Source organism: Alosa sapidissima, chromosome 4 (genome assembly GCF_018492685.1).
Source record: "Alosa sapidissima isolate fAloSap1 chromosome 4, fAloSap1.pri, whole genome shotgun sequence".
Classification (NCBI taxonomy): Eukaryota; Metazoa; Chordata; class Actinopteri; order Clupeiformes; family Clupeidae; genus Alosa; species Alosa sapidissima.
This window is the reverse complement of record NC_055960.1, coordinates 10,483,796-10,497,904: the sequence shown is the minus strand read 5'-3', so window position 1 is coordinate 10,497,904 and position 14,109 is coordinate 10,483,796. Positions and strand designations below refer to the sequence as shown.

Below are 14,109 nucleotides of genomic sequence, written 5' to 3'. Positions count from 1 at the left end.
ATGACATTTCTGAAGGTCTAAGTTCACTCACAGGCTGCAGCAATCCATTATACTGGCATCTTCCAAACAAAACGCAAGCTAGACACATTATTCCAGATAACTTTATCTCTTATTTACTTCTCACTTGCTCTAATACAGTAGCCCACCACCAGTAGGTCACTGCCTTCTGTGTAGGCTAATTTAGACAACCTTTAAAAAACAAAATGATTAAATAAGCCTATTTGTTGGTCAATCTTATCTTGTGTCAAAAGTAACTATCATGCCATTTACTGTAAAATGCAGACAGACATGAAGGCCTACATCATTGGCTAGCCTGTTGTATCCCAGTTTCTAGAAAAGTATGGCTAGGTTGAACCAACCACTTAAATAGTCTAGGCTTCTTTAGGGCTTGGGAGAAATATCTTTGTGAATTCTCATATTGCGATTTGAATTGATTCACAATAGGTTATAAATCAAACTCCATTCAAGATGATTGATGACTGCATTTAGTTTAATTTAAAATATGTGTTGAAGCATTAGTAATTAATCAATAACACTGCAATACAAACTGCTCTGCTAATTCAAGGATGAACGTGCAATGCTTTGCAGGCCTAGGCCTATTGTCAACGTTAAGAAATAACATCAAAACAAAGTCTTGCTTTAACCTGCGTTTCAGAGTGCGATTTTTTATTGTCTGTGGCCGGATATGAATTAGGCTATGTGACAGTCCTTATTATAAGAGAAAGCGGTAGCTAGACGTTGCTGATCAAAGCAATTTCACCAGACGCTGAGCACATCAAGAGACGTCAAAGACAGCGTTCGAAACTTTTAAGGAAGTAGAAAAAGGGTAGTAGCAAAGATCCTTGATTACTCCGCTTTAACCCTCTCTGGTAGTAGTGAGTCTAGCACTGATAAGAAGAATAGGGTAGAAAGCTACAGTAGAAATCGAGAGTGGAAAGTGGTAAAGGAAAGGGGAAATTACATGCAAACGTCAGAGACATGGCAGATTCCCTTGTTCCCTTTTTTGGAGGCGGGGGATCCTAACATTTCCCGGAAGATTACGACAACGGAAAAATCCATGTTTTAGGTTGCGACAACAATTCCCTGGAAACATGAAAAGAAGTCTAGAAAGAGCTAGCCTACGTAGCTACTCGCTAGTAGCCTACATATTGATATCGTATTAGGCCTATTTCATGTCACATTGTAGCCAATGGTCCACAATTTAGCTGCTTTCGTTAGACACATTTTATTTAGCGTTAGGCCTACCATTTGTAATAACTCGACCACTTAAACTGTTATCAACACTATACCTAATTCCACTTTCAGATAAAGTGTAGTTAGTAAAAGTTAGTAAATCGATGGTCTGAATACTATAAATTCCATTCGGGATCAACCTGTTGCTGGATGGACAGTTGCTGCTTGTTGCTGGTGAATTTCCCGGAACATGACGATTCGAAAATTACTGTCATTGGTCTAACGTCATTTGGAGGCGGAGTCTGAGGTGCAAAGTCCTAGAAATCAATGCGTACGTCGACTTGACTGGTCAGTGACTCTGTACGTGGATTCGGGGACGACAAGAGGACCTGTGAAGTTGTCAGCGAATTTCTGTAGAGGATAGTAACGTTGTTGAAACTGTTGTAAAACTTCATCATATCATTACAAGAACAATACTAGTTGCCTTCGACGTTGTTAAGAGAAGAAAGATGCAAAAGCTGTTCCTTGTGTTGGTTTTAGTCGCTTCAGTCTGCTCTGAATCGGTGAGTAAGTTAATATTCAACAGTCAGTCGTTAGCTTCTGGCTAACTGTCGATAGCTGAAAAACTAAAGTATTGTGTGTTACACAAGGTTGGTTTAACCAGTAATTCCTCTTGTTGTCTATGTTGAAGTTGGTGTTCTGTTACTGACGGAATTCCTATGTGGGTTCATGCAAGCGAGTTTGACGTGATTTCTTCGCCTCTAGTTAGTAACTCTTCTGAGCACAATATGATGTGTTGAAGGATGCGATGAAAGTTAGATAACATTAACGTTAACATTAGCTACTGCTGCGCTAAATTAAATTAGCTAACTTAAGGTAAACTAACAAATTGGTATATTGTTGATTCGAGAATGTCCTTTCACGCCGAATGTCTTTGACACTTGATAGATTGTATCCTTTTATATGTTTCACTCGTTTGCTCACTCAACGTAGAAGTACTTGTCTTTATCCAGGGCTTACGTTTACTGTCCTGTGTATTGGGATATTAAGACTACCCATTGTAACTAGCCAGATAGCTATTGCAAAGGTTAATCCAATTCAGACAGATGGACTTGTAATACCATTGAGTAGTCACTCCAGTCTTAACCATGGTGGCACTGCATCACGTTTAGTCTAGTTCAAGTGTATGTTAAAGTGTCTGTTAAATATTTGTTTACCTGTTTTTATTTTAATTTAATAGCTTGTATTCGCGGCCTCTGCAAATGATTAGCAATTCAAGCCAAATATGTTTTCTTTTTATATTGAATTGGGTATTTTGGGCTTATCATTTGAAGCTATAGGCTATGATGTAGTGTGCAGGGTTGTCGACATTTACGTTTGAAATGGAGGCCTGTGTAAGTTGCAATCTCAGGGAATTTTTTTTTGCCCTGCCCCTCTTGTTTTGAGGAAAGTACACATTACGTTCTTGTAAAGAATTTGTACAGCCAACACTGTCGTCATTATGTAAACAAAATGTGAGAACATGATTTTAAGATCCGTTTCTCTGCAGATTGCAGAATCTCCATACATTATTATTATTATTATATACTATTATTATTATTATTATTTTAGCACAAATGCTACTTGTTTATCAGTAAATAATTTGTGATACTACTGAGGTTTACCACTTTTTTTTTTTTTTTAGCCCTACATGGCTGTACATCTAGAGTTTAGTAGGCCTGTGTGCTCACTTAGAAGCACCTGAGAGTGGCATGTCCCGTCACTGCTGATGCATTGTTTTCCTAATGGGAAAGAATCGCCATGTGCAGATGTCAGCGCTGCTTTGAATATGGGGGTGGGTCAAAATAGAATGGAATGGTAATAGACAGATGCCAGCCGCCCAGTGTGAGTGGTGGTCGAGCAGCCGAACTCAGGAGCAGAATGCAAATGAACGTCATGGAGAGTTTACAGCACTCCACTCCCTGGCCTTGGAAAAAGGTGTAGGTTAGGCCTACCTCTCACTCCACCTCACTGTAGTGGCCCTCAGATCCTAATCTTTTGCTCAACACAAGCAGCAGATCTTATTACAGGCCTTCATACAGGTCAAATCCCCTGTGTCGTTTTTCACAGTACTCAACGCTCAAGAGCAAATGGATTGAGATGCAACCTGTTGGATGGTTAATGGTGTGTCAACGTGATTCGATGGCCAAAACATGAGCGGCTTCTCCACTGGCTGCGAGCTGTGCCCGCGTTTCGGTCCGTCGGCCTGTCTGTCTGTGTGTGTTTCTATTCATCTGCCAGTTTTGTAGATGGTAGCGCGACTGTTTTCCCAGCAACTTGGAAGGGCCAGTGGCAGTGGCTGACCAGCGTACATCAAAAGCTGCACACAGCTCGCTGAACTCTGAAGCACATCCCGTGCCAAGAGCAAGAGAGACTGCTACATTCCTCAAAATCATGCAGAAGCTGCTGCTCGTTCTTTCATTTAAAAAAACAACTCCTTTTCTCTGCGCGCCCCCCACCCTTACTCCTTTTGCGTTTTCCTGTGGAATTTGACCCCTGCTGACCTTGACCGGCCCTCATTGGGATTTTGCACACATGGGCGGATTTAAATGGTCAGGGTTCTTTCGTTAGCCTCCTCCCAGGCCACTGGACAGAAGAATTGCATTCATTCACCATGACCCACACTCTTGTTTGTCTCTTTGAACAGAATGTTTAGCCACCCTCTTTCAAATTAAGGATGCATTCACGCTTTCTACATGTTAAAGTGACTTAGTGTTGTTGTACTCCATAATGTTTTAGGTACGTTTGTGGAATGGTAAAGATAAGACTTCCTTATTTGACTGACATGGATCGTTATATTACATGGAATAGTTTAGTTCAGTGGAGCTAACTACTTGAACACGTAGGCCTAAGGCAATGCGTATCTACCAAATGGGCTTGTCATTTGGCCGGAACAGTTTCCAGAAGAGACTTTCAGCCGCCCAACCGACCACACATGAAAATATGAAAATATTTGTCCCCTTCTGAAAAATCTTGTAATTCTTGTCTCTCTGTGTTGTGGGAATGTGTTTTTTCTGAATTAGGCTTGAGATCATTTGCACGAGAATGAGCCTGTGTCTGTTTTTTCTTCTTCTGTTTCTTGATGAGCTGAATTGAATGCCCAGTGAAAGGGCCACAGGGAGAACATGATAAATACTTTCACCAGGATGTAATAATGGTTTCTGCATTGCTGTCCACTGGGCTATAAAATCCCTTTTTGAGGATGGAATGTTGGCAGTGTGAGGGAGGGTTTTGATCTGCTTTTGGTAAAAAGATGTTAAGAATTTAATGCATTTACTCTGTCTTCCTTTGAATTGTCCTCAAGCTCATTAGCGGCATGTTAGTCTACCTTTTTGAGCTTTTTCTGAATGGGCTGTTTTGTTTTGTGATTAGTATAATGTTTCTTAGATTTCCAGAAGACTTTTTTTAAGTTCCCAGAGATGAGCTTTAGGGAAATGGCACACGTTTCAATAAAAATTAGCTTTTTGTAGACAATGTTTTGTTCATTGTCAAGGAATGACAACCCAGTTTCCGGTCCTCTTAATTACATGGTGAACATGCCCCTGCTTTAACTTAGTTTTCAGTTGCTCTGCTGAAGCTGTTAGATCTTTGGTAAAAGTCTAAGTAGGCATTGTACATTGCCAACTTATTTTGAGTTTGTATTTCTAGTTCCCAATAGATGTAGGCTAACTTGACTTTTGTGATTTGGGAGGGGCAAACCCATGCCCCCAATGCATGTAGAGAAATGGAGTCACTTCCTTGAACAACTGTACATGTGTTAAACAAAAGCTTTTGATGTGTGTGGTCTGATGCCATACTAAAGCTTTCTCAACCTAAAATATTGGCATATTTGCGCTATACGTATTGACACCATGTGTACAAAAAACGACTTTTGTAATACCCCCCTCAATGTCACTGTTTTTTGCACTTTGTTCTGAATCTAGAACTTTATGTAAAATCAGTGGGCATACAGTACAAACTTTAATTCTGAGAACATCTTCCATCCTACAAAACACAATTTGATCAGCCTAGGAATACTACTTCTGAGATGAAATCCAAACATGGTTTTCAAGATGAGGTGTTTTTGACAGTGTATTATATGATAATATATATGTATATGTATTTCCGTTAAGAATGTGCTTTGTGTAGGTTATGGTTCTATTTTCTGTGCTCTTTATAATGAAGACATGCCTCTACCTTAACTGGAGTTTTCAGCTGTTCTACTGAAGTTATTAGATGGTACCTAAGTGGGCTTTGCAAACTTGTTTTGTGTTTTTGTTACCAGTTTCCAATACATGTAACCTTCTTTACAGACAAGAAGGCCATAGTTGATGTTTGCCATTGAAATACAATGACATTTGTGTTGGGGAATCCCACGTCCCCCATGCTTGTAGAGAAATGACTTGTCACTGCCTTGAACAACTGCATATGTGTTAACCACGGGCTTTTGATGTGTGAGGTCTGATGCCGCACACACTTAAAGCTTAATCTCACAGTCTGCTGGTTGTGGTAGATCTGAAGGCAAATGTAGAGCTCTCAAACCCCTTTGTGAAGTCCATATGTGAATTATGAGGTGGTTTGTGAAAGGAATCAAGATGGCTGAGCAAGGACTTTTTTTTCCTTGGTGGGTTTCCCCAGTGCTATTGCTCGACATTGCTTCCTGCAAGAAACATGCCCCAGAAATTTCCCCTAAGATTTTCTTACTTAAATTCATCTCTCACTAAGTCATTAAGGTAACAAAAGCAGTGTAAAGACTTTAAAAAAGGCCTTCTGATGTGATACTCAAACCAGTATTATTGTTTTTGTTGGAGACCTCTGTGACACAGTTGTACTATACAATACCAATTGTTTGGCATGGTGGGACAATGACTTGGCCATTCAGGTTGATCAGAGCCATTGAGTATTGAAATACCCTCACTTAGAAGTGAGGAGCTTAATTAATGAAAGCCTGTGACCTACTCAAAGACATGAAAGAACTTCCCATGAAGTGGGCAGGGGTTGGTCTTCTGTTGCTGATCTTTCCGTCGGGAAATCACATTCCTCTGAGTCATCTATAGTGGGAATGGCTGATGTAGAAGTACTCTGGGACAGCATGGCTGTGCACACAGACGTCCGAAGTCTCATTTGGATGACTCATTTGTGTGCTTGCGTACGTGTATGTCTGGGTCAAGGGGGGATTGGTTACCATATCATTGGTTTGATACACATTCCTTCGAGGAGTTCTCCCACTCTTTCATATTTCAACATATCCACGTCAGCTAGGCTGAAATAACCGTATGACATTGTTGTTTTCAAACGTCAGTCTTTTGTGTCTGGAGAGTCCAACCTACCATGCCGTGCCATTTGGGAGGCCTGTGGTGGTGAGAGTCGCTCAGGCAAGGCCAGATGAAAACCCTTGGCTATTTAAAGTCCCGGTGAAGGTGGATGGAATCTGGAGCGGTTTCAACCGTGTGTGTGTGTGTGTGTGTGTGTGTGTGTGTGTGGCTGCCTCACTCCAGCCAGTCAGCCAGCATGTATCTCAGGAGGACATGCATCCTACACTGAAGCAGGACTGTGCATCGCAAATCCGATTGGTTCAAGTGACACGGAACAAGAGCCAGGGCATTAATTACATGTGATCAGAAAGGATGTGGTCAATCTCATTGAGCCAGAGGACGACACACCGCAAGGACTTTCTACCCGTTGCCATGGGGTTATGATCAGGAATGTGTTTGGGTTTTTTTTTTTTTTTCTTTTTTTTTTTTTTTAGGCTGTAGGGGACCCAACAGTGGTTAAAAATCAATCACAAGTTGCGCTAAAATTTCATGGCCATAATTTTGTGTTCATCAATTACTTGAACAGTTCTTCAATTCTCAGCATTCTTAGAAACAGTAGGGTTGATGGACCCTCACATGATTAAAACATTGCACGAGGTAGACCCTCATGCATGGACTGATTGAGTCAATGGAACAGATGCTCGGCCATTTGCAAGCAGATGGGGGGGATTTAGCTCTTCTAGTCTGCCAGCCCTGGGTATGGCCGGGGTTTAGCCAGCCTCTTAATTTGCATGGACTCCAGGCAGCCAGTGCCACTACTCACTTCAATTTAATGAGCTGGGGGAGGGATGCCCATAGTTAGGGTTGTAACTTGTTTTATTTTTGCTGGCAGTGTCTGGCAGAACTGTCCTCAAAGGGTTTCACTAACTAACATGGCTTAGAGAGAAGGCCTGTTCTTTTACATGAAATGAAAACAAATGGAAAAAAAAAAGATTTTGAAATTGAAAGCGTTTAACTGACCACAGAAGGGACTTTTTGTGCAGGGGGTGTTTGAACACAGGAAAAAAGAAAAACAACTTGAAAATCACAGTCTTACCCAGGATGGAGACCATTCCACTCTTAACCCAATTTTCATTGTGAAGATGTGTGCCTGTGTCTTTTCAATCAGCTCAAGCATGAGTTTGGTTTATATTGTTGTGAAAAATGCCTAAGAATGTTGGCTGTTTTCTTGTAATGACGGTCATCTGCCTTCACAAATTTCTGTGTGCAGTGTGGAAAAAGGTTTCAAACCGTTCTTGTTTCTTTTAGCTGTTGTCTCATAGCTCTGAAGCGTTTAGCTTTTTTTTTCCCCCCATACTAAATCACAAAACAATATGGAAAATCACACAAGTTTAACTATGTGAGCTTAAGGTGTTGATGCCAGCAAATTGAGTAAAGATTTTTTTTTTTACCCTTTTCTTCTTCTTGTAAGTTCATGTTTGACTTTGATGTAAAATTTGATCGGTCTTGTGTTTAACAATTGGCATGAGAGTGGACCTCAGAGCTCCTGCTGTGTACATGTCAAGATCATTCCCCCAGCCCTGGGCTTTCATCATTCAGCTGGCTGCCAGCAAACCTGTCACGACAGGCTCTCTCCCCTGCACAGCCACTATATGGAGGAGTGAGTGGCTCACAATAAAATGGAGGGATTGCCAGGTGTGTGTGTGTGCGTGTGCATTGAGAAAGAGATGGCTGCTGGCTTTGACTTGTTGGAGCAAGATGGAGTACTGAGTTAAGTTTTGGAAAGTCCCCAGCCTTGAGCTCCATCAAATGTGTCTGATATGTTGCATTGTATATGTTGATATATAGCCTAGTCATTTTTCAGCACAGCACCACAGAACTGTAGTGTTTTTTTTATTTTTATTTTTTTTTTTGATTGTGCTAGAGTGGTTGCAGTTTTGATTCTGGAGCAGTTTTTTCACCACTTGGTTCAAAGTATGTGGAAGCTCGCTGCTGTGGCAACAGGGCAAATAAAATGGCCTCCTGTTCCAGCTCCTGGTCTGGAACAATGGCATTCTCTGAGCACTCCCTTAAGTCGAATGCAACCTAAAGAGACGGAGAGAGGATTAACTTCCATCTAGCCAATTTGAAACAAAGCGTTTTGGCCCAATTAAATCAGTGGAAGTCTTTGCCTCCAGCATGGAATTTTGTTGCCAGCTCCTGATAAAGGAAGCCTACGCATAATCACTACAATGAGATCTTGAGTAATGTGGTAGGCCTACTCTAAAGGTCACACCGACGATAGAATTTTATACTAGATTTGATAGGGACGTGGTTCACCACAATTAACAGACTTTTTTTTCTTTTTAAATGGTTCCCCTGTCTAATGTTCTCTTTAACTTGGTAAGAAAAGGATTGGGCTTTTTATGTAAGGAGCAGACCACCTGGCTGAGGGTATTTGAAGGCATTGAGTTGCATTTCTCCTGAACCAGCCTTGAGCAACCATCCAGAACTGATATATAAAAAAAAAAAAAACCTCCCCCCTTCACACTCCCTTGGCAGTCCAGCCAAAGCTCAACAATGAATAATGCATGACTGTTTCTTTAACCGTAGACGAGGCCACAGCCAAGCCAGGTGTTACCTAAGCACATGCCTACGTCTGGTGTCGGCTCTGCAATCAGTAAAAACCCAGCACAACGATGATATCTGACCAGGGCGCGGCTTTGTCTGCCAGAGACTTTAACCCAAACATGCCTGGCTCCGACTTTGCTGCGAGAATGTTACCTTTTTACACCTCAGGGCTAGTGGCCTCACTCTGTGTCCATACGAGTGCATGTTTCAGCCTCCTCAGGCCAATGGATGGTTGATAATTGGATCAGGCCATCAAATTGTCTTTGTTTAATCTCATTGACTGTGCCTACTTGGCAAAGGGCAATAAAGTTAAATGGTGATAATATGATTAGCAAGGGTAATGTCTTTCGATTACATTAAGCTCTGCCTTGTGATGACTGTGGATATGGGGAGAGAACCATTACTTAAATGCCCCTCCACCACCACCACCTCCTCCATGTTTGTTTTCAGGGGTATGTAAAGGGTAAAAGGTCAACAAAACCAGATCAGTGGAGGTGTAATGTGTCTATTTCTCTGAAATTAGCTGCGGCTGCCGTGTGTCTTTGTTCATGTGGCTGTGCTATCAGCCACTTCCTGTCTTGCTTTCCCGTCCGATAAGATGGCCCAAAGGTTACTAGCTTCCTCGTCTGGTTTGACCTTTTGAAGACACTTCCCTCTTGGGATTTTTTTTTTTTTTTGGTCTGGAGTTGAGTCTCTCACCACCACTGTCTTTTAAAGCCAGGATGCTTGTGAAGTAGGCGTGCTGGATCAGTTGTCCTCTTTGCTCTCGCTTCATTAAAAAAGACCTATGTGAAACCAAATACATGGGAAATAGTTTCCCTATTATGTAGCAACCTTGCTATTGTGAAATGTCTGCCCTGAACTCATTGTCTTGCTTTGTTAGCGTGCCAGCCCTAAAAGTGTTGTTTTTCTCACTTGTCTGTTTGTTTCCGCTCAGCAGGTGAGGGAGACTGAGACGTGGATGCCCATGAAGGCTAAGCAGTCTCATGAGGACCTGGTGTCATCGGGTGACTCCCAGAATGGTTCCGACTTCGAGATCACCAGTGATGATGAGGATGATGAAGATTCATACTTCGACGATGACGACTTTTCAGGCTCTGGCGATGAAGGTCAGTTTATGAATGATAATAATACATTTTATTTAATTTTATTTAATTTCATTTAATTTAAAATGCATTATTTAGGTATGTTATACTTCTAAAGTTTTTGCAATAGGATAATACCTCATGTGACTGTTTACCTTTCATTGTGTCTAATACTGTTGTTTTCTCCCTGACTTCTACAGAGTCCTTCAAAGAGACTGTGCCAACACCTAAGGTATTACTAATTCCGTTTGCTTACCATCACTCATTTAATGAACTATTAGAACTGCTTGTGTCTGGAGCCACGTGTAACACGTGTTCATTTCTCCCCACTAGCCAAACCTCATCGACAACAGGATCCCAGAGCAGGGAGACTCAGAGAAGCCATGGCCCACCGTGAACGAGAACGACATTGTCGCCGAGAACGAAGTCGGCGTGCGCTCATCAGGGTTTGACGAGCACCCCCCCAACGTGCTAATGTCCCAGTCGGAAGACGATAAATTCTTTCACAGGATTGAAGTGATTGCAGGTAAGACTCCTTCCCCACACAAACAACACCACAACTCGATGCGCCATTACGTAAATCCCTCAAGCATGCCATGTAAGAATGCTGTGCTAGCACTAGCCAATGTCTTTCATAATTGTAGCTGCATGCCGTGCCTGTGCACTGTTTACAACTTCCCTGTTGGCTCGCCTGAATGGATGTTGATGTCTTTCTGTTCCAGCCCTGATTGCTGGCGGTGCAGTGGGTCTGCTCTTCTCTGTGCTCCTCATTCTCCTGCTCGTCTATCGCATGAAGAAGAAAGATGAGGGCAGCTACGACCTGGGCAAGAAGCCCATCTACACGAAAGCCGCCACCATGGAGATCTACGCCTAAAGGTCGGGGAGTGGAGTGCCTCTGCAGCCCCCCCCCCCTTTCCTCACAGTGCCTCTGAAACTCAGCCGCTAAGCTCTCTCTCTCTCTTTGTATTTCTCTCTCTCTATTCCTGGACTGCCTCACACCTGATCCTCCATACTACCACAAAAGCCAGAGAGAGAGAAGGAGCGGTAAAACTCTGAAAATTGAAAGAAAGATGGACTATAAAAAAAATACTCTCTCCTCAGTCATGCCATTGGAATGTGATGAGATGTGCCCCAATCAGTGGGTCTTGCAACTAGGGAGCCATGTTCCATTTTTTTTTTTTATTAACATCATGAGAAGGCAGTTAGGAGAGGTGTTGCCAAACATCAAATATGTTTCTTTTGTTTCCTTTTAATTAATTTAAATATGTAATATCTCCACCCAAAGTGAAATGCTTAATGTCCTTACCTGCACTGGAATTCAATACGATACGTCTATCAGCGTGCATGCCCCTCTGGCCTCTGGAGGTGTTTTTTGTTTCGTTCGTTTTTAAGCTATAACACTAAAGGTTGTAATGCGGTGCTCGGTCTGTGATGCGGTACAGAGATCATCGGTAAAGTTATTTATTTTCTCCCCTCCAATCATCCACCCCTGTCCTCATATCCGTCATGGTGCTACAGGAGTTGATGTTACTGTGGCATTTATGGGTTTTCTTTCTTTTCTTTTTTTTTGTTAAGTTTCTTATTTTGGATGAATCCCGGTGTACGATGACTGATGTGATTATCTCAATTTTATCTTTTTTAAGCTAAGGTTAAAAATCAGTGGTTCGAAAAAGAAAATGCAGTGCGTTAATATGAAAAAATCCATTGGTACTATGTGCTCTGGCTATCATGTAGCAGAGGGACTCAAAGGAAAAAGCTGCTTTAGGTCTAAGGGGGAGGAGCTCGGCCTCAGTCTCGGTACAAGGGAGTGTGTGTGTGTGTGTGTGTGTGTGTGTGTGTGTGTGACATGAAAAAGACATCACATATACTCTAAAGCGGTGTTCTATCTGCTGATTGCCATGCCCAATCGCATAGGCTCTCTGGATGCAGCTGTCTTTGTCAGCAAAGCCATTTTAAACAGGTACATGTTTGCTGTTGATGACTCACATTCTCTGCACATGAACTTTGAACTTCCAGGGATTTGTAAATAGCCATCAAAATAAAGTCAGAAAGAAAAAAAAATGGGTACTTGGCCATTTTGTGGCAGACTGTTAGTAACCAAATATTTAAATGCCAAATGTTTTATGATTTTTTGTTTTTGTTTTTTTTCCTCCCATGACCCTCCTCCCTCCCCAGTTTCACAACAATACTGCTTATATAGACACAATAAAGAAATAAACTGCACAATGTTTAGTTTCTTCCGAAACTCAGTGGGACACATTTTCAAAATGAATGACCAATTCTAGTACTAACGTTTCTTTGTCTGCGTTCAGTGTTCTGGTAGATAACATGTTTCAGGTTTTTTATGTATTAATTTAACTGTCATATTTTATTGCCTTCTTTCAGGTTGGGGCTTTTCCCCTCTAAGCTGTTGTATATGTGTTTTTTTTTTGTTTTTTTTTTTTGGTTTGTTTTTTTTTTATATATATAATTACACTAGTTTTAAGATTTCTGAAGCAAATAGTTTTGAAGCAGTTTTTTATTTTGTAAGAGTTTCTATTCCTTTTAGATATTTTTGAGCGGTATATATTTATGTTTTGTAGAAGGATTGCTATGTAATTGTTCAGGGGAAGAGGATTGAGCCATGTGTCATTAGCATGGGAAAAATAAATCTGCTGCTTTTCGTCATAACAAGAGATGTGAATCACCAATCGAGTGGAGGAGTCAATGAATCATTGATTTCTGCATGCAGATTCTGATCTGTTTGGAAATAAAGCTATTTTTATGCACACAAGTTGAACCTCTTAAGTGTCTCTCTTTTTTAACAATGTCTAACACTTTTGATGTAAGTTTTTAATGGGCAACTAGTTGGTATCATTTTCAAATGTATTTTTATGGTATATGGGTATGTGAAGGACAGATAAAGGCACATCTTTGCCACCAGCCACCTAAGCTATGCACTACGTAGCTCTAGGACAGCACGTCCTCCTAAAATGTAAGAGGATGGAATGCTTTCACAGCCAGACAATGCAGCTATCTTATAAAGCAGTGGTTCTGTTCTCAAAGTGGAGTCTGTGACACCAAACCCAAAGCTTCTGCAAAACCATTTGCTTTAGTCGTGCTTTATTGTTTTTAAAACACAAATCTCTACTTGACATAACATTTTACACCAATAAAACAACAAAATTGAGTCTGTTGCCCACCTACACCGACATTTAACTCTGATGTGAATCACTTCACTCAGGTCATGATGAACTGTCCCTAAGAAATGCAGAAATGTTTAAAAATTAGTCAGTCCACATTGGCAAGTGATGCAAAATCCAGAGTTGACAAAAAAAAAAGAAAACAATATACCTGCCAGAAAACATCCAAAAGTGAACCTGGCCACAACTTCACAGTATACGAATGACATCTAAGTATACCAATGCAAGTAAGCATGCTTATAATTGTTATGATTATGAGGGGGATCCTCAGAAATATCCTTCCCCACAGTGGTCCTTGCCACCAGAAAGTTAAAGATCCCCTGGTCTAAAGACACCAGTTAGCCTACTTTTCCAGCGCTTGTGTGGCTGTTAAGATTCCATTTTTCCATGCTTTTTAGGTAGTTGGCTTGCTAGTTTTAGACCACAACTCCTTACTAGGCCTACTGCTGCTGAAAGTAACTTGAACATGCAAATAAATAAACACTGCCGAAATAAATTGAATAGCAAAATTTATTTTGATGGCATGCAAGGCATAACATGTTGAATTTGTATCTGGATAAAACAGAGGTGTTGCTTATGCTAAGAGCATTTAAAACAAAACTGTTCAATATGGCAGTTATTCATTCTCTCTAAAGAACAGATCCTGGTTTTCTTGTTGCTATCTATCTCCTGTAAAATGTCTGGACTTGCATTTTGTGTATTTTATAAATGTCAGCTATACTTTATGTAGGCCACCATACACAAAACTGTCAGGTAAAAGTTGAATGGTGGAGATTTACTGAAATA

The 14,109-nt window shown here is 41.0% G+C and overlaps 1 protein-coding gene across 2 annotated transcripts; it reads left to right on the top strand.

Annotated features, from left to right (window-relative positions):
- The first annotated feature begins 1,519 nt into the window (after window positions 1-1,519).
- On the top strand, window positions 1,520-12,914 carry sdc4 (syndecan 4). 2 transcript variants are annotated; one of them, XM_042088188.1, is made up of 5 exons: window positions 1,520-1,736; window positions 9,997-10,165; window positions 10,342-10,373; window positions 10,475-10,667; window positions 10,864-12,914. In XM_042088188.1, exons 1-5 carry the CDS (start codon window positions 1,683-1,685, stop codon window positions 11,013-11,015), a joined length of 600 nt encoding a protein of 199 aa, XP_041944122.1. In that variant the 5' UTR covers window positions 1,520-1,682; the 3' UTR covers window positions 11,016-12,914. The 2 variants fall into 2 exon arrangements, with proteins under 2 accessions (XP_041944122.1, XP_041944121.1); XM_042088187.1 differs by having other exon boundaries at window positions 9,994-10,165.
- Window positions 12,915-14,109: the final 1,195 nt, after the last annotated feature.